At 46.3% G+C, this 20,732-nt stretch overlaps 2 protein-coding genes across 6 annotated transcripts; both read right to left on the minus strand.

The window, feature by feature from the left end:
- Positions 1-1,831: 1,831 nt before the first annotated feature.
- Positions 1,832-16,276, minus strand: LOC113587789 (phosphoribosyl pyrophosphate synthase-associated protein 1-like). 4 transcript variants are annotated; one of them, XM_027026655.2, is made up of 12 exons: positions 16,259-16,276; positions 15,864-15,953; positions 11,499-11,551; positions 11,154-11,220; positions 8,932-9,104; positions 8,161-8,276; positions 7,793-7,848; positions 7,303-7,448; positions 6,073-6,111; positions 4,349-4,419; positions 3,669-3,815; positions 1,832-3,038 (listed from the first exon to the last, which is right to left on the minus strand). In XM_027026655.2, exons 2-12 carry the CDS (start codon positions 15,944-15,946, stop codon positions 2,880-2,882), a joined length of 1,110 nt encoding a protein of 369 aa, XP_026882456.1. In that variant the 5' UTR covers positions 15,947-15,953; positions 16,259-16,276; the 3' UTR covers positions 1,832-2,879. The 4 variants fall into 4 exon arrangements, with proteins under 4 accessions (XP_026882456.1, XP_026882454.1, XP_026882455.1 ...); XM_027026653.2 differs by lacking the exon at positions 16,259-16,276 and having other exon boundaries at positions 15,864-16,252; XM_027026654.2 differs by lacking the exons at positions 6,073-6,111; positions 16,259-16,276 and having other exon boundaries at positions 15,864-16,252.
- Positions 16,277-17,273: 997 nt separating this feature from the next.
- Positions 17,274-20,470, minus strand: si:dkey-45d16.4. 2 transcript variants are annotated; one of them, XM_027026662.2, is made up of 4 exons: positions 20,394-20,470; positions 19,487-19,751; positions 18,651-18,850; positions 17,274-18,416 (listed from the first exon to the last, which is right to left on the minus strand). In XM_027026662.2, the coding sequence occupies exons 1-4, from the start codon at positions 20,425-20,427 to the stop codon at positions 18,076-18,078; spliced, it is 840 nt and encodes a 279-aa protein (XP_026882463.2). In that variant the 5' UTR covers positions 20,428-20,470; the 3' UTR covers positions 17,274-18,075. The 2 variants fall into 2 exon arrangements, with proteins under 2 accessions (XP_026882463.2, XP_026882462.2); XM_027026661.2 differs by lacking the exon at positions 20,394-20,470 and having other exon boundaries at positions 19,487-19,852.
- Between the last annotated feature and the right edge of the window lie 262 nt (positions 20,471-20,732).

Genomic DNA, 20,732 nt, shown 5'->3' on the forward strand with positions numbered 1-20,732 from the left:
TAATTTATCTTAAGTACAGCCCAGTGGCGGTGACCATTTAAGTCTGCAAAAACTCTGATAAACCCTCAAACCATGAGAAACGCGCAGTTCAGACACACGCCTTTAGACGTTCTGCTGAAAAAAGTCAGCTATAATAATAAGGCCTACTACTGTTGCAAACATGTTCTGAATAAACAGACAACGCACACAGACACACGACTACAAAGGGCATTGTCGACTTTTAAACGATCACCTGACTGGACTATTTAAGGGCGGTTAGAAACTGCAGAGTAGAGGAAGTTCCTTCGTGTCAGCCGCACGTCCTTATATTTAGATGACACCGAACCAGTGGCACTGCTGCCTGTTGCTGTTTTTACAAGGTCCAATGTTACTGCTGAGCCAATAGCAGCCCATCACCCAAAAATACCCAGCCTGTGGCAGCCCTGACATCGGATGCTGACCGATCCAGAGTTAGACGACGGCTAACGCAACCTCTTCCCGGCCCTGGAAGGAAGGCTGTGGTCTCCAACTGCACACCTGGAAGACGTAGCCTCAGGGTAGCGGAATTACGATGAAGTGGTCAGGGAATACGTTAACAGAAATGATGTGCTGTTCTGTCGTTCAAGAAGCAGTCTCATGCATGTACAACACCTCATTTGCCGAATGTTGCCTTACATGGCACTCTTCTTTGAGCACACATACATACACACACACACACACACACACACAGCAGCCATGCCCACACACGGCTGGTTCTGTCCATGTGTTTCCCGTTTCCCCTGTCAGCCATAATAGGGGGAGCATTGTCTCACATGAGGAAGTGGCTGAGGGTCGGTTGCTAGTCCAGTTCCTCTTTGGCTCACGTTTATACACACACACACACACAAATATCTCCCTCACGGCGCACATCCTTTTGCTCGGCGCGCAGCGAAAGGGCCACTTCTGCTAGACTCGGCAGCGGGTAAGTGCTCCTGGGCAGCCACACCGAGATGGCGTTCAAAAGAAAGCTCCAGGCAGCGAACAGTAACGTATCTGCTGTTCGGTGTTGGGAGGATAGAGTGAGAAGACTCGCGCCTCCCGCACTTTGTGGCAGAGGGTCATTACTGGTCATTACTTGGTAGCTTTGATGGTGTTGATGGTGGATGGTCATCAAATACTGAAACATGAAGCTGAATTTGCCAGTGAACCTTTGATGTGTTTTTACCACTTTCGAAGATCAGCCGATCCTCGATGGGGTCGTTAAACTGCCTCGGGCTTTATTCCCTACCCTGCTTGTCTCGGAATAGCCCCCCCTCCCCCCCGAGGGCACACCTGAGCCCGAGGACTCCCTCGGCCCAGAGCGGGTGCCGGCTACAGCCAAGACCACCATAAGCCTGACTGCACCGTGCCGGAGGGAGGGGGGGAAGTTAACCTGCACCTCAGACGGTCAGCAAGCGCGGTCTTGGCGGCATCGCGACCGACTGACCAGACGGGACGAAACCTTCACCTTTCTGTGGCCGGCTATCGGGGCGCCGCACAAGCCGAGCATGGTAACATGCCGATGTCCACGGCAAGCCAGGAGCGCGACTCTACACTGTGAGAAGCCCACGAAATGGAGCGAGTGAGTTTAGCGTCTTAGTAAACGAGTGAATGAAGGAAATGTGGAGTAAGCCCTTCAGAGCAACAGTGAGTGAGTAAACAAATGAATAATCTAATATGTTGTTATTCATCACTTTCTTGCAATGTTACAGTCCTCCAAAGAACTCCAAACTGGTGGCTGTCTTCGCCTCTGGACTTGGTCAAAGCTCCACAGTGACTCATTTGATACCTGCGGAGTTTGGAACAAGTACAGGGTCTATGACATAATTTGTGAGACAATCGAGCAAACTGAGAGGAGGACAAGACACCCACATCAGGGCAACTCCTGGACTGCACTGTTCAGCTGATGGTCCTTCTGGACAGAAAACCCTGTGCAGTTCGACAGGACATGCAAAAACGGAGCCCTCCAATCGAGAACCAGTCAGGTGTCACTGTCCATTCTGTATTTACACTGTAAAATGGGATGTGCTTATATGAATTGTTTGAGGAAAACAGTTTTCTACGCGCCCCGTGATTTCCTCTTCATAAATTAGAGTAACTTCTGCAACTCTTCGGACTCGAAGCAGACAGGTTCCTTCAAATCAGAGAAAACTGAACTGAACTGAAAGTTTGGAGTGCAGACTAAATTTCATAAGCAGGTCAGTGTGTAAACAGGATCATAAATAAATATTACAAATATTCAAAATGTTTTATTACTAATAACAGTATTATTAGATGAAGTTGTTTTACTACATATAGGAATATACTTTTAGATTATGGTAATATGAGGAAAAAAAATTATCTATTTTCATGGTTTAGTGGTCAAATAAACACACAAACAGATGATAATACTGCTAAGAGGCAGCGTGTGGACATTTTGGTCTTGCGGCATGTGCGTACGCATGTGTGTACGTGTGCACGCACACGTGTGTTGCTCTGTCAGAGAGCAGGCGGAACAGTGCTCCCAGATCTCCCTGCATCCTGCAGTTCCTGTTGCACATCAGGGCTGATGCAAAGACAGGGGGACTCGTCACTGCCACGTCATGCTCTCTAACACACACACACACACACACACACACACACACACACACGATCTCCCCTCCCCCCACTCTAGGGCGGCTACTGTGATAATTGCATCTGTACTGAGTATGCCGTTGCAAGTATGCATTTCCTCAGGATCTAGATGTGAACAGGCCCGTGCTCTGGAGACAAGGCACTGCTGACGCTCTAACTGTTGTGTGCTTGTGGCTCTTGCGTGGTGCCCCGGGTGAGGCCTCCATCCTCCCAGTCCCCGACGCCCAAGCAGGTCTGTGAGCGACGCCAGGGGCTCGCCACGCGCCCGCCTAGTCGTCCACGGTGACGTTGCGGAAGAGGTAGGCCATGGACTCGCCGTTGTGGATGCGTCGGATGGCCTCGGCCAGGATCATGCTGACGTCCACCGTCTTGATCTTGGGACACTGTAGCTTCTGCAGCTCGTGGGGGACGGTGTTGGTCACCACCACCTGGGAAGGGAGATGGGCCAAATTTGAGGTAAACACGAGGCAAACGCCTGTGTGAGCTGTACACGAGAAGTGTGTGAGATTAACGCTAGACGAACGGGATGAAAGAGGACAGCGGAAGAGACCCATCGGTCAGGATGAGCAAAAATAGGGCGTACGTGTCGTTTTAGCATTTTGTAGCTAAGCTAACCCTTAAATGGAAAACCCTTATAACAGGCTTCCTTAGCTTGAGGGTAGTATTTAGCAATCTCATTTGCATAATGCAAATGTGCAGATGCTGCCACACACTTCTTTAACAGCAATGACACGGAACACTTGTAAAAGCCAGTGTGTTCAGCAATTTTGGACTGTAATGGTATATGCTCTTATAGTATATACTCCTCACTAATATACACCTGCTTTATTAGAAACACCTGGTGTACAGGTGAACGGCAGTACAGTCGGGATGCAGTTCACCATTGCATCACTGCCACTAACACCATGCCAGCATCACTGAATCGTCTGCTACCCCCCCCCCCCCCCCCCAATAATATCCGGTCATTATAATGGGATAATGGGAATACAGATGAACGGGATGAGAGCTGGTGGACAGAGCGCTCACAGTAAAATCCGTACTTGCGTCTCTTTCCTCACCTCGTCGATGTGCGACTCCTCTATGAGGTGCGGAGCCTCTGCTGAGAGTAGACCGTGGGTGGCCATGACGAAGATCTTGTACGCTCCTCTCTCCTTCAGGATCTCGGCCGCTGCTACGAAATCTTCCACGTCATCAATAATGTCATCCTGGGGGAAAAAAGAAAAAGACCAAATAAAAACTTACTGTAGGCCCATAGTTCTGCCTCTAGTACCTGTGAATCATGAAGCATGTGAACATGACAGGTATGTCAGGGTTGTCAGATCAGAACTGGAGCCAGTCTTGATTTTAATGGGGAATTACAGTGAGGAGGTATTTTACTGGCCTGCACACCTGCACATTCACACTTAGTTATCAAATAATTGGCAAATATTTCCCTTCAAGGTGCCTGTGCTCAGGTAAAACCTGTCCATGGTAGTGGATTTCAAGTAGTACCTCAGATCTATGGTTGCATGCTCCACCTAGTGGTGCTATGCTGCTATTACATAGACCGTTTACTTAAAAGGCCTGATAAAAATGAGACATACTTCGATCGAGATCAGAAGTTTGTTCACAAAAAAACAAACCTATCAAATTAAATGCATTAATTTATTTTCAACGCTGCTAAGCATTTCTGAAGTTTGTGTACTTTTTGAAGACTGGAAGTGTGTATGGGCCCCATCAATGTGTGAAAGTCACTTACAATAATTATGGCAATTCTTCCTCCAACGTCTCCAACAACTGTGATGGGAGGCTTCTCTTTGGCCATCATAACTGCACAGGGGCATTGAAATGGCAGTGAATATCAAGACCCCCACAGGCCCTGACATGCCCTCATCCCAAAGCTCAACCACACACCCTCAGTACTGCTCAACTCCAGAGTAACTTTCCAAAAGATGTTAAAATATCTAATAATAATAATAGTCAAATCTTTTAAAAAAGAATTTTAAAATCATTCCATCCTGTGTTTAACAGGGAAATAACATCATATTTCTGCTATGTGACAATATTTGCTGCACAAATCTGAGCCGAGCTGATCCGGACCAAGAGGCGTATGTCCTCAGTCATGGGTAGGGCTTTATCCTGGAACATCGAGCTATAGTGGAGATGTGGGCGTATGCGATGGTGCTACAACAGGACCCACTGCCACGCAACGTCACAGTATCGAAAAGCCGACCAAGCAAGGACCACCACCTCCAATCATGCCACGCAGACACCGCAAATCACACACCTCCATGCTCCCTGCCCAGAGGGCAGAGAACTTATGCAGGCTTACAAAGTCATTAGCAGAACTGGTTACACAATTTTTGCGTAAAAAGCAAAAAAAAACAAAAAACAAACCCACAACCTAAAACGCACATCCACTGATCTGTATGTATGACACATATCAGGTAGAGAGAGTGCCGAACCAGGTTTTGACTTTCCTGTATAATCGTACTTACCGCCAGTTTAGGAGGTGCTCGTAAAAACACCACCCGCACCCTGAAGGTGGCATACATACATGCTGTGTCCGTTAATCACACAAAACAGGTCAAGAAGCAGAAGCCTGCAATGCCATCGAGGTTTTTAAACCACTCGGGAGAATTCACCAAAAGAGCAGCCTTACCTCAACACCGGCAATCAGGAAGGTTGTGCAATCATGTTAAGGGCGTATAATTACTTTGCCATGATTAGTAGAATGTAGCTGCCGGAATTCAGATGTCACGGGTGGTTTGAAAAGATGACACCGAGGTGTAGCATGTTGCTTTCTTTTATCGTAACCAGTTTCTCCAGCACTTCTGCAACTTGCTCTGGGCAAGTCTGCCAAGCACTGTGAATGCAAATGGCATCGCAGCTGAGCTCCAAAAACATCTGCGATACTCAGACACTTTGGAATATGTGCAGGGGCGTGAGGCTTTCATTCTCCCATCAGCTAGCGCTGGGGAAATGAATCCCACCTCAAAACAGCCAATCTAAGATGCCCAGCTTCACAAGCAAGCCCTGCTCGTTAAAGGTGACAGGACGTCAGTTAGAGCAATCAGACAGGGCTGGGTGGGGTCTAAACGACCTGCAGGCACTGAGGTTCTCATGGAGGCAAGTGCTCCTGTGGAATACACCTATGCCGAAACGTCAAATCAGGTCTGGGTTGGTTTTTTTTTCACGTCGGTCTCTAAAATCAGTCTGATAAAGGCTGCTCTGGCTTCCATATCCAGACTCGGTCTGAGATGGGGCAGACTAGCTGAATTGAGCGTTAGACGCGAGAAGCCAGACTGCCCCGGCAGGCCCGGGGAAGGCAGGGCTCAGTGTATTTAGGGTCTGCACGCGTCTTGCTCGGGCACCCAGACAGAGGGACGCGAGGGCTTGCGAATGGAAGCTGAACAGCACGGCACAGGCGAGGACCCACGCAGGGGGCCTCCGCGAGCAGTACAGCAGGAGCGGCTACGTTACTTGGAAGCTCGATGCCGGGAAATGGTGCTTGGTGCTTCCCTGTATTGTGGACAGATAAAGGACCGGTTACAAAGACATGTCGAGACGGCAGTTTTGCTCAGCTCAGCGCTCCACTCTCGGACTGAAGAATCCAGATACGAAGCTTTAGATCTTTGGGTCAATGGTGCGCAGTTAGCGGAACTTTCTAGAACATCCAGTTAAGTTAAACCTGGGTCTCTGCAGTCCGACTGGTGCGCGGGGCACAGAGGCTTCGACTTGCCTGGTTATTTAACAGGCTTCAGCAAGCAAGTTAACAAGCAATGCAAACATGTACTTTAGTTGGGTTCCCCCAAACACAGAGGGATGTTCTTCTGACACAACCACGATGCATCTTCCCATAAAGCTTTGTCCTAACCAGCATTTGAAGTACCGGCTGTGACTGCAAGGAATCCATGTCCCTGTCAGCACATTAGCAGAACTAGGACTGCACCATCCGGCCCCCTCCTTCCCCTCCCTGCAGCGTATTACCAAAACCAAGCATGAATAATAATAATCCAACCCCATGAGAGACTAAACATCCACTAGAAAATGAAAAGGCAGTCTTGTATCTGCTGTATAACCTTCATTAGGCTGGTAATGTGAACATTTCAGCAAGTACAGAACTCTTCCGGCTTACTGTCACGCTGACCACAGTAAGTGTTGAGGAGAGAGATTCGTCTTCAAGCTCTGTAACCAAACATCCATTTCGCCCAGTAAAATGAAACAAGGCTCAAAGCTCAAACGCCATGTTTAATCAGAAACCAGTTTAATGGGCTCTTGCAAATGAACTTCTGTTGGCTTTCGAAGTCTCCCAGAAAAAGCTAACGTTGCTAAAAATAAACCGCGGCTTAGCAGCCAGCTAGCGTGCAAACAGCTAAGGGCTAACTGGGACACAGTAGTTATTCATGCGTTGTTAGCCACAGTGAATAATTATTCATGGTAACCTCTAGGTATTTCTTCAAAGTTTAAATGTAAATGTAATTCATGGTTGACAAGTAGTTTTTCATCAAAATTTGTAATGGCAAATTTGTGGGCTACCCCATTTCTTTCTAAGCCTGCACCCTGAGCTGTGACTCTAATCTTGACCAAATCTTACATCCATTTTGTGGTTGACAAAGGGTGTTATTTGTTTGCTAAGATCAGCATTCTATGGGTGAAAAAAAATCAACCGCTTTGTACATGTGGGCAGCTCAATGGCAGGGGGAGTCTTACAGGGGAGCTCCAGACCAGCAGGGCCACAGGAGGGTCGGAACGCTGGGGGAGAGTGGCGACCGTCGGCCATGTCGGACTCGGAACACTGGGCTTCCCCATGGATCACAGCCAGTCCGAGCCTCAGGCGCTCTGCATAAGCCTGAGCTCTGAAGGTTGGGGGGGGGGAGCGTACGAGCCGAGGAGAAAGGGAGATGTGATCAGAGAGAGAGAGGAAGAAAAATGGATGGGAAAGAGAGAAAGAGAGAGAGAGAGAGAGAGAGAGAGAGAAAGAGAGAGATAGAAAGACAGACACAGCAAGACAGAAAGACGCACAAAGTTACGGGCACACACAAACATGGTTCTTAAGGTTAAGAAATACAATTTAAAAACAAGGGTGGAAAAAAAAATCTTTCTGACATATGACATCTTTGGTTAGAATATGCACAACATTACAAAATCAAAGCAATCCTTCAACTCTACAGTCCCAAACACTTGCCAACCTTTGTTTTACCTCTTGGCAGCTGAAGGGGATTTTGCAACAATGATAGCGTTTCTGTAGTCAGGGATCTGAGGAGGAAACAGAACAATGAAGATTTCTCAGGTCAGAACGACCCAAATCAAACCACCAAAAAACCTCCTCTTTAGCTGACCTACAACCTTTCTCTCAGTATATGGCAGGTGGACTGAGGTGTTCACAAATGTCTGCCTTTCACAGCACCCCTGAGGTTGACGAGGATGCTCACGTGGTTACCAGTAAACAGAGCCAGTCACCCAAAGCAGCAATTTCAACATTCTTAGCTGAAGCTAAGCAATTCCAGACTACCAGATAGAATGACTGCCTCGGTCTCAGCCGCGTGCAGGCGTGCGTGCGTGCGCTACCTCCTCCTGTATGTACTGTAGCAGGAAAGGTGAGGCACGGAGGTTGTCAACAGGGAAGCTGAAGAAGCCCTGGATTTCCTTTTGGTGCAGATCCATAGTAATGATGTGGGTCAGGCCTGAGAAAGACATGCCCACACCAGGACATGCCCATTGGAGAGATAAATGGTTAATACACAAAGAATGCAAAAAAAAAATGTGGGTCACGACAACCTAGTTAAATACTCTATTCTCAGTAAAGATTACAACAATCACAAAATCAATTGAAATAATCACAACTATTTCTTGTGTCAAAAGCGTGCTGAGATTTTGGTAAACATGGGCGCATGACACTTGCTGCTAACCCTTACACAGAATAGACTCGTAGATATTTCAACCCTAACTGAACACATCTAGTTGATGTTGATCGAGACCTTCAGTAGTGCCTGTACAGAGCCACATTTGCTGGCTAGTATATATATCTTAGTTCTTCATACAAAGACACACACATTCTGTACAGTGATGTAGCAGGAATAGGTACGCTCTGTCTACCTGGAAATAAACTACACAACTCGCACACCTCAACCCTAGTCCGGCCTTACACTTCCCATCCGGATAGCGTCCGGGTAAACCTTTCGTTAAAACGGACCTCCGTTGGATCTAGCACTGCTGATCCAGGTCATGAAGGGCTCGGGGAGTTGAGGAGCTGGATCAAGAGGTTTGGGCTCAGGACACCAGCCGGGGAACCTGAGAGAAGGAGCTCCAAATCTGACCCCCTCTCGCCTGGGTGCTCACCTGCTTTGGCCAGCATAGAGGCCAGCAGCTTGCAGACGATGGAACCCCTTTTCCTCATCTTGCACTGCTTGCTGTAGGGGAAGTACGGGATCACGCCGATAATGTTCTTCGCACAGGACGTCTTCAGCGCGTACGCCATCACCAGGAGCTCCATGATCGCCGTGTTCACGTCCCTGGGCAGAAGCGGGAAGGCCAGGCGTGGTTGGACAGACAAAGTGCCGGTACTGTTAGTCTGCCCAATTAATATGCATTCTCATGACGTGACTCGTCTTACATTTAGAAACTTGAATTATTTTAGAATGCTACTTATTAAATACAACATGCGAGCGATGATTTGATTTATGCATTGACTTGTATACTTTTTTTTGTTCAAGAGACATGGTTGTAGCGTAGGCCGAGAGACCTGGGTGGCACAAACACCCTCGGAAGTACTATTCGAGCCAAGCATCATGCAGTCCATCACCTCGTTGCTAAGGAACCCTTATTTTCATTCATTTATACCACCTGCACCTGCCCAGGTCGTGACAAATCAGCTTACTACTGGCATTCAGCCTCACCAGCTTCAACGAGTTAGAACGCCACCAATACGGGCCGATTATCGGGTTGCGGTGGGTAACGGTGTAGCCCTGTTCCCCTTGGGCTCAGACTCCTTCAGCTGTCTCCACAAGACTGCAGAGCACACAACAAGTGCTACTGGGTAAATTCTCCCAAGCCGCTGCACAAGAACCACCCACGACAACACCTAATCATTATCATGTGCCTATTACACACTCAGCTGCATCTGAAACCTCTGCTCAACAACCAACATTACCTTTACAGTACAGACACTAGCCTCTGAAAAACAATTGGGTTACAAACATAATTACATAACTACTGGAATTATATTTGATTTAATCATTGAGTTAGAATACAGATTGACACACTTGATACTTTGCTGATCCCTTGGGGAAATTTGAGTGCTACAGTGATAAATTAGCACATTTTAAAACAAGCGCGATCGCACAATTACACCTACAGTTACTTATGGTAACTGATATTCATTCATAAGCAGCTGAAAGTTTCAGCACCACAAAAAGCTCCAGGATTGAACGGTTCAGGTTGATACCGGAGGCATCGTGGGCAGGTAATGGTTCAGTGGTCAAACACCACTCTGGTTACCATCTCACTTTACACACAGGAACAGCTGTAAGCGCACACACAGAAGCTGCAGACACCTCACGCACAGCCCCACCCCGGAAAAAAACCCTTCAAATATCCCACACACTTACAGATGGCGTCACAAACCGCGCAACTCACTTATGTATTATGAATAGAAAGAGAAAAACATACGAAGACGAATACACACGAAGGTGTGTATTCAGCAGTGTAACCATGTATCTTTCTTTCTGCAAACACACCAAATTTAACTCCAACTGTTTGAGAGGGCAACTGCCCTTATAGCAGTTCCCTCCAAATGATCCACAAAGCGCTTCACTTAGCCACTTGCAAGTCATTTGTGATTCCGGACTGTCTGTCTAGTTACTGGTCACATGACACAAGCCAAAAAACAGGACATAGCAACGACTAAATACCCAAACTAGCAAAGGCCATTTCGCCAGCTTAACGACCACCTTAAGCCTTCATATGTCTCATTATCATTAATATTATTTTTATATCTACATTTGATTTTTTTTTTTGTGCTCCTGTTAGTCCCCCGGTAGACCAGGCGAAGAAAGGTGCTATACTGGAAGGAGGCAGTAAGGAAAACGTCAACCCCGAGTCGTTTTCATCGTTTGGATTTGCAGTACATTATTACATGACTTTGCTTCAGCGCTGCCTGTGTGGTGCTCTGTGACCACAACTGGCAGGGGCACTACAGGGGAGGAGGAGCCATGCCCCATCTGGCGGGCCATTTTCTGCCAAGCGTTCGCGGAGGCGCGAGGTGGCCAAACGAAAAGGACTCGGCTCGCGTTTCAAACGTCCTCCCACACAAAACGGCAAGGCACATGGGAGGACTGCGCAGTGTCAGCCTGGAGATCAAGACTAACCTGTTCCAGTATGCAACCTCCCTGAGCTTTTTTTATGCTGGAATGTCAGAAAGGTGTGCAAAGCCATTACGTACGCTGCAAAGCTGCTGACGCACCGAGATCCGCCAGCGAAACACAAACAACCTAATGCTGGTGGCTGACTGTTGAATACACCCGAACAAAAAGAAACACAACAACAGAACACGAGGCTCTTACCTGGGCATGGTCTGGATGATGAAGATGTCCTGGCCCCTCACAGATTCCTTCACCTCCACTCTGGTCTCTGTGAAAGACGGGAAACGGCAGCAAATAACAGCCCTCAGAGGAGAAGCGTCCGAGGAGCGGCAGAAGACAGCAGGGCAACTGCTGTGTGTACGCTCAGCCGGGCGTTAAGTTGCCAAGTACCCATTCGGCAGGACTGAGGAGCATGGAGCGGTTTTGGGGGACGCACGGGTTGGGGGGGGGGGGGGTTGATACCGGAAAACTGTGAGGTAATATGTATCCAGGTTACCAACCACACTTTGGAAGAAAGAAAAGGGCATGAAAGCATAAGTGACAAACCTCTGTTGGCTTCCTGGTACACTGCAGATTTTCCCAACTCCACACCAAGACGTCTAGGAGCATGGAACAGTGACACCACACACACATACACACACACAGCATTGTTGAGAACCAGGTACTCAGCAAAGGCTATAGTGTGTCTGATCAATCCCAGCAGAGTGGCAGGTTTCACTAAATGACTCTCCTCTTTAGTAAGAATGAAAGTGCACAGTCGACTGTAGCGAGACCAGAACTGGATGCATGCACGAAGGCAAGCCAGTGTATCCACGAGCGGGATAACCAAGGGCGGTGTGCGCTCTCGAGGCTCCGTTTCTGAAGAAGTTCATTGCAGAAAGTAACCCAGGGTTCGAATTTTGGACCCAAAATCTCTGGGGCACGACAGCGGTGGCAACCACCGCCCACATTAAACAACGGACAGCGTCCGGAGAGGTTTCCCCCAGAAGCTGCGTTCCTGAAGGGCTACCCTCCTACAGAGATGCACCCCACCGACATGCAGCTAGGCTGCCCACTGCACTAGGCCTCGATTGGGCTGAGGTGTCAGACCAGCTGGACGAATAAATACAGAGCAGGCCTGCATGCATGCTGAGGAAGGAAAAAACCCAAACCATGGCCCATTAAGGCTTTGTAGACAAAAACAGTTAAAGAACAACAACAAAAAAGCAGTCCCAGCCCCACTCCCACCCGCACAGTGGAGAGACAAAACGTTCAGTCAGCATTTACCAAGTACACTCCAGTGACAATGGACTGAGTACACTCCAGTGACTGGCAAGTTTAGTGGCCCCCTAAGTGCCAAGGAAAAGGCTGGTTCATACTCCCAAATCCAAAAAATGGATTCTGTTGTTTATGCTGGTTTTCCCAGATGAACCAGACCACTATAGTCCCTTCATCTTGGGCCGTAATCAGGAAGCAGTGTACAGCGTTCGGAGACACGGGAAGACTAGACTCTGCTGCCTTTCCTTGTTTTGAATGAAAAGACACAGACTTTAATATAATATAATATGGTATAATATTAATTACAATAGAGCACTCAACACATGTAAATAAGTCACATTATAAGATTAATAACTTGTACTATAAAAGTAACATCACTTCTCTATGTTGTCTGTTTAAAAGACAAATGGCTTGTTTATGGTTTGTGAACACTGTATTATTGTGATTTTCAGTGAGACAGGACAGCAGTATAGTTCTCCATTCGTGGAATAAAAGACCTCGTGATTTATTAAGCACTTCTGTTTTGGACTGTTCAGATTGCTGTAGGCGTATTTTACTTCTTTCCATGGACAGAACCACAAACTTTTGATTTGCATTTTCAAACACATTTCACTCAAGATATTTCTTTGTCCAAGAAATCAAGATTTTTTTTCCCCTCAGTTAACACCATTTATGCCTAAAACCTTCTGCAGCATTTCAGTAGTGAATGCGCCCCGAGTCGCTTTACAGCTATAGAAATGGTTTTATAGTCAATGCAACTCAAAGGGCCCTCAAGTGACAGAGCTCTGGGGGGATATATAGCTATATGGTACCCTTCACAGCCAGTGATGTAGAGGTTTAAGGTAGAAAAACCCTAAACTTCAGAATGTGCCCAGACATGTAACTGTAAAGATGGACAGTGAAACACATAAACCAAGCATAGCTACACTGTTATTACCTCTGAGCTGCCCTCAGCTATCTCACAAGGTAACAGAATGTCACCTCTTTGGTTTAATATTTCATTTAATATTTTAAAAGGCAAGTAAAAGGTGTTTGTATGCGCTTTCCCTCTGCGACATGCCTGTTCACTGCTAACGTCCTCTCTGCTAAGTAGCATGTTGAGAAACCAGAGAGGAGATTCGATTCAATCTTCAGATGTAAGATTGTGTGTGTGTGTGTGTGTGTGTGTGTGTGTGTGTGTGTGTGTGTGTGTTCATTCAAAGAAACCCTTAATTTCTCATCACAAATCAGCAGCCCCAAATTAACTCCTACAGACCTCAGTGTAGAGCCGTGCTGCTCCATAGTAATTAAATCCACTCAGAGGGTTCTTACAGTGGACAATTACTGAAAATAAAGTTGCAAGCCCTCATCTGATCTGGAAACTCGTTCAAGATAAGATTCTCTCATCATACTCAAATGATCCTACATTAGTACTGCCGTGAAAAGTTTAACCAATTCTCACATGCATCAGAACACCTCAGAATAAGATTACTGAGCCAACATCCACTCCCTTCATCTTTCTTTTTTTTTCCAACCCCACTCATATGAAAGGAACACCCCAAGCCTCTCACCACCATGGCCTATAGGTGCATGTTGCTGTTCTGACAATAAGCCTTTATGATTCAATTGTCTTCCGTGTCTGCCAACTGTCTTCTTTTGATCTTTCCCATAAGTCCAGACAGGGGCTGAGCAGTTCGAACAGGGGACGGGATATGATGGAGGCTAATTGAGCCTCACTGTGCTCCAGCGTGGTATTAAATAGTGATGACAGTTCAACAACCGCAGCCTGGAAGAAAGGCAGCTTTGACCCAGCCGCGCGCCGCTTCCACGGGATCATCATGGCACGGTTTTATGTAACGACTATCGGATTTCCTAATGAGGCTTCCATTTTCTTCCCTCCTACGTTAACGTGCGTAAGGAAGCCGTTTCAATCACGGTCGGAGGTCAAACCACTCCGGAGTAGCAGGTGCGGCATACCGCAGCACCACCCGATCCCAGCAACACACCTTGCCCCAGCATCCTGCTGCCCTTTCTTCAGCATACCAGAGTCAGCTCCCAGCTCTGCTAATTCTGAATTATGTGTACAATACAAAAACTTTTTTTAAAAAACACCATGGCAATGCGCAGGGTTGTACATTGGGTGTGAATACAAACGGCCTCAAGACCGCTTCCATTTCAGATTGTTTTGGCAGGTGACAATTAGAGACAGTGAGGAGCAAGGCACGTGGCATGTGCACGCTGTGAGTCAGCACACAGCACTCAGATGGTCCCCTCCCCCTCTCCCCTAAGTCAACTATCAGATCTTCATGGCCCAGTTGAAGGAGAGTTTCAGGAGGCCTCCCATGTCTCCAGATGCTCTTAGCCCAAGTGGGTGTGTCTAGCACGAATATTTTTAGAATGGCCTTTGCCAAAAACAATCGTAGCATTTACTGGCCATGTATGTAATCGAAAAAGTTAAACTTTAGGCTGTTTGTGTTCAAAACGCACTTCCAGCATGCTCATTAAATGATATATCCTTACTCTCACTAAATGACTACACTCGGAGAAGCTAGCCATTTACACGCACACACACACACACACACACACACACACACACACACATATATATATATATATAATGTGTGTGTGTGTGTGTGTGTGTGTGTGTGTGTGTGTGTGTGTGTATGTGTGTATTAGTGGTGTATTAGTGTATTAGTGTATTTTATATATATATATATATATATATATATATATATATATATATATATATATATATATATATATATATATATATATATATTTATTTATTTTATTTTATTTATTTTTTTCACACACATATATACATATAATATATATATCAATTGTGAAAAAAAAAAGAATTTTGATAAAACTGAACTGAAAACTTGTATGGACCAATATGGTCCATACAGTTAGGACCAACACATTTTCCATCTGACAGTTAAAGTCAGCCATGTTCATGAAGGGCTACCCTCCTACAGAGATGCACCCCACCGACATGCAGCTAGGCTGCCCACTGCACTAGGCCTCGATTGGGCTGAGGTGTCAGACCAGCTGGACGAATAAATACAGAGCAGGCCTGCATGCATGCTGAGGAAGGAAAAAACCCAAACCATGGCCCATTAAGGCTTTGTAGACAAAAACAGTTAAAGAACAACAACAAAAAAGCAGTCCCAGCCCCACTCCCACCCGCACAGTGGAGAGACAAAACGTTCAGTCAGCATTTACCAAGTACACTCCAGTGACAATGGACTGAGTACACTCCAGTGACTGGCAAGTTTAGTGGCCCCCTAAGTGCCAAGGAAAAGGCTGGTTCATACTCCCAAATCCAAAAAATGGATTCTGTTGTTTATGCTGGTTTTCCCAGATGAACCAGACCACTATAGTCCCTTCATCTTGGGTCGTAATCAGTGCACGGCAGTGCACGGCGTATATATAATTGTATAAAAGTTACGGTTAAAGTTAAACTCTGGGATTAAAACAGCATGTTCTGAACAGATATGCTAACAGACCCAGCAGGAGTCCAGGTGCTCGGCACTCTATGTGTCACTCAAGCGCCACTCAATCTCTTTTGGGTTCATTCCCCATTCTTTTACACCGAATCATTCCTGTTACAGTTCTAATGTACCTTTTGCAAACACGAGCGAAATAAAAAAGCTCGAAGAGACGGACACTTACTCAGTGATGATCTTGGCGAGCTCAGAGCACGCCGATGTGGAGTTGGCAGAGAAGACCCGATACCCACTTTTGCCGATGTTCATTTTCGAGCTATAACCATAAGACAGTTTCGGGGTTTGAGGATGAGAGAGAGAGAACTTGTGAGGTCCGGCGCGACCCTTTGGCATTTTTAGACTCGGGCTTTTTATTTTTGTTGTTCTGAGTTAAATGTGGACGTGTTCTTTTAGAGAGAAGTATTTTTCCGCGTTAAATTTAAACGGTTTCCCGCCACAGGCAACAAAATATAGCGAAGCAAATAATTGTATCAAATCTTAGGGACGACAACCCAACCTTGGTTCAAAACTAACCTGCAAAAGTACAAAAAAACTTCTTATTCACGCATCAGACGAGCTTACCTATGCGTCCAAAGTGAAAGCCCCAAGCGCCCAACTCCCTGCCCTGCCCTGCTCTGCCCTGCCCTGCCCTGCCCTGCCCTGCTCTGCCCACACCGGTGAAGCGTCGCTACGAGCTTCTTTAGAGGCTACGTTCGCGTATTCCGAGATAATAGCAACAGCAGAAAACAATAGGGGCCATTTAAAAATGAAGGGTTATGTACGTGTCGCCCGCTGTAGGAGCGATCGGGGGTTTGCTTTTCATGCACGTGAGCATGTGAGCCGCTGATCAATTTGACGACAAAACGCGTACACGCGAGTACCGGCGAGAAAATCGAAAAGGTTTAAGGTTGGTCGTGCAGACGGCACCCGCGCGAGGACGGGTCTCGGTAAAGCAATAAAGCACCGGTCCGCGCGCGGCTGGGAATGGTTGCATCTGGACTTCAGTCGCTCTCGAGACACGGGCTTCGCTGGACTGGACGGAGCCCAGAAAAAAAATCTTATCCGGTCATGAAAGTCATGCACAACAACAAAGCGATAAAACTGTCACACGACAGTCGAAATATTTGTAATGCTGGAAACTTTGTAGCAACGCGGTCGGAAAGAGGCGACCATGCCACGAGCACGTTCATTGGATGCCCGTATCGTGATTGTCATTTCAACCGGCCAATGGAATGTACGCTAGTAGAGGAAGCGGGAGGTGCTCTGGGATTTTCAACTAATCGCGTCTATCTCATTCATATTAGTATCGGTCATGGTTCCGGATGCACAAAAAAACCAAAGCGGGATATAATTGAAAATAAAGCAGCTTTGAAACGGTTTATAAAGACTTTTAGGTTGTTTTCGCCCATTTTACCTGTAAGCAAAACGTGAAATATAATTCATTATTCATTAATTATAAAATGCATATAAATAAACGATTACACAGCAGGTCAAAAACTGTTTATAGTTTTTGTTTGCAGTTTATAAACTCTTTATTACAATCATTTCCTCCAGTACGACCGACTATTAATAACACTAAGAATTCAAAAATATCCATTTAAAAGTTTTATTCACAATATAAAGCTATGTAGTCCAATGTGTAGTCCATGTTTATATTTCAGTAGGCAATGCATTTACAGAATTTTCATTTTGTAAAAAAATATTTAAATAAAAGTTCTTGGTTATTATTATTATTATTATTATTATTATTATTATCCTTTTTAACTAGTTTAGTCACTTGCACTCAGTGAGTACAAGGTAGATGCTTCAAAAATGACAGTATGAAATAAGTACAAACATACCATAAACAAACAATCGTTCTCATCTTAAACTAAAACACATACACAGTGTTCATTCTAGCTACATCAGTTCACAGCAAAGACAGCACTACCGAGAATCTTCTATATGCAGCTTCCTAAGCAAATCCAAGTAGTCTGGCAGGGCCACAGGACTGCTCTAACATGACTGCTTTAACTCAGGCTGAGTTGGAAAAATAAAGGGTTTGACTTAACATGAAAATAGGGTGAAACAGAATAATTAAAATACTGAAAATACTGGTGCATTAATGCTGTTTATCAGGAGTGACACTAGTGCCTAAATTACAGCATTAAACAACTGCCTACAGCAGTGGCTAAGTCTCTGTCCGTTATTCTATGGGACGGACATCAAAAGCAGTTTCAGATCCGAAGGAAAATCAGGAACGTTGTTACCAGCTGAAAAGTGTACCGAGTTGGCTGACAGTGCAGGACAGTCTGTGGGAGAAGAGTGTTACAAGCTGACATGATCAGTCAGAATTCCAGGTTGTAGTCCGAATCACTGACAGTCTCCACTGGAACAGCATTTGGAGTTGAGCCGATAAGTCAACACTCGAGGTTCTTCTCACTCTTGAGCACCTTCTCCTTGAGGAGGTCCAGGATCACCTGCCGTTCCTGGCTCTCCAGCTCGAACCTCCGCTCACGCTCCTTCCTCTCGGCTCCCAGCCGCTCACGCTCCAGGGCGATCTTGTTCCTCTGAATCTCCAGCTCCTCCCTGCGGAGTGCCATCTCCTCCTCCCGAAGGTGCTGCTCCGCTTCCGAGCGCTTCTCCAGGAAGCTCAGGATCTCCGAGTACGTCTGACAGCAGCACTGACACGGGCGCTTGGCTGTGGGCGGCGCCAGGTCGCCCAGGTCTTCCTGCTCCTCGGGCTCCAGCGACCCGGGCACTGCCAGACAGACAGCAAACACGGGATGCAGGGACTTCTTCATGAAACGTCTACTCAAGCTCTTTTGAATGTAAGCTCTTTCAAACACCAAAGACTGGCAGGAAACAGGACTAGAGTGAGCAGGAAACGTTTGACTGTTGACATATTCCAAGTGTGAGATAGCAAGGAATAGACATAGAAACATATGTTGCTAAACTAAAATAAATCACAGCGTTTGTGATATTTCCCCCTCACCTGTAGGTGGTGCTGTTGTGACTGGGAGTACAGTGGGTTTGTCAGGTTCAGGAAGTGCCAGCTCTTCCAGCGCTCTCTTCTTCAGCTCTTCATCCTGGTATTTTCCTTCACCACTGGCCAGGAGGTTCTTCTCAGCCTCTAACTCAAGAACCTCATGCAGTAGGTCCTCCTTCTGTGCATACAGTCTCTCAGTCCCAAACCTCAACACAGTTACAATATTTCCTTTAGCAATTTCATTCAAAGCGACTAAATTTAGCCAAGCACAGGAAGTGAAGATTAGTGCTGGAGGAGCATGTGGAGTTAAAGGAACATCTCAAGCAAGCCTGCTAATGTTAGCATTGTTAGCATTTTTCACCTGAAATATTCCTTTAAGTGCCTTTTTAAAGGATACTGTTGCAGCAGCTGGGAAAACATACTGCAGCTGTTGCCAAAAACCACTGATAACATATGCGGAATTTACTATCCAAAATCCTCAAATAGCAAATATGGTGTGAGACACTCTGTTTATAATTATGTCTGTCACTAAACTTGCAGCATTTCCTTTTATCCAAAACAACTTACAATTATGACTGAGTACAACTTGAGCAATTGAGGGTTAAGGGTCTTGCTCAGGGGCCCAACAGAGGCAACTTGGCAGTGGTGGGACTTGAACCGGCACCTTCCAATTACTAATCAAGTAATTACTAATTACTAATTACCAATTACTAATACCTTAACCACTGAGACCCCACTGCCCCACTGGCACTAGCTCACATGTAAAGTGAAAAAGCGGCATTGCTCTAACATAACTGTTCCTTAAACCCGACTTAAGACAGCATAAACCCTGTCACACTAACCTGCGCAGGCTGGCGAAGTCCTGCTTCTTATAGTAATCCAGCAGCAGCATGGTTCTTTCTCTGCATCGCCGCCCGTCCACCTCAAAGTTCTCGTCCTGCAGAGCAGCGGTGATGATCTCGCCTACACGGGCCCAGATCCGGCCCGACTCTTTGGAGGTAAAGGGGTTCTGGGCGATGACCTCACGGAGCAGCAGGATGTCATGGCGGGCAGAAAAACGCACCTGCCTCTTCCGTGGAGTCGTGGAGGGGCCAGCCAGGGAGAAACCTAGAGAGAGGGAGAAACAGAGGGTGTGGAGAAGTTTACCTCCTTTATACGGAAGGATACAGCACATAAGCATGAATGATGTAAGAAAAATAAAAACTAAATCTGAAGAGTTATTTAAAAGTTCAGCTAATTGCATTCATGAGCAGTCTAAGATCTGGGTGCCCTTATGAACAAAATGATATTTTTAACCTAATGAATAGCTCATAATAAAGTGTGCAAAACAAAAGCACTCACAGAACAAACTATTAGACTGTTATTAGACATGACCGACCAATAATTCAATATAATGACTAAACGTAAAGCTGTCGAATCCTTTAGTCGTTCATTCTGTAACCGTTTTGTGCATAAGGGATTTTGACCGCTGAATATATAACGTCCGACATCACTGGTTATGGCTATGGTCACCCGGTTCGTTCTGTGTCCCTTCTATCCGTTCGGGGACTTGACGGCGATTAGTAATCGCAGTACAGAGCACAAGTGGCTACTTGCCACGAACAACGTTACATGAGCGACCGTCTGCGCATAGACGGCATACAAGCGCACCGACACCTTCAGGAGGGATAAAAACCTAAGACAGTCTGTGGTTTTTTGTAGGCTACGAACGTCTCGGTCGTCGCGGTTTGTTTTTAAAGTAGGTCTTACCGTCGTTGTCCGGCATTTCCAGCACACGTTCCATATCCTCCGGTGTGCGCGGTCAGCTGATGCGCAAAAACTGCTGAGGTCATTGTACACGTCCGCTCACCAGTACAGGTTGCACTCTGACGTGTAACTCAACTTCTCGGGCGATCTGGCAAAACTGGAGAAGCGAGTGGGTGCAGGTTGAGGGACTGGCCACGAGATGGCAGACGAGGGGCGTCAAGGCTTGGTACGCGCAGCACGACCGCAGAAAATTCGCCTTTGCAGACACTGCATTTAAAAGACCTTGGTCTGCCCGAAAGCACCTGTGAATGCACCTACATATACTATATTCGTTTTATGCAC

This window comes from Electrophorus electricus, chromosome 1, assembly GCF_013358815.1.
Source record: "Electrophorus electricus isolate fEleEle1 chromosome 1, fEleEle1.pri, whole genome shotgun sequence".
Taxonomy (NCBI): domain Eukaryota; kingdom Metazoa; phylum Chordata; class Actinopteri; order Gymnotiformes; family Gymnotidae; genus Electrophorus; species Electrophorus electricus.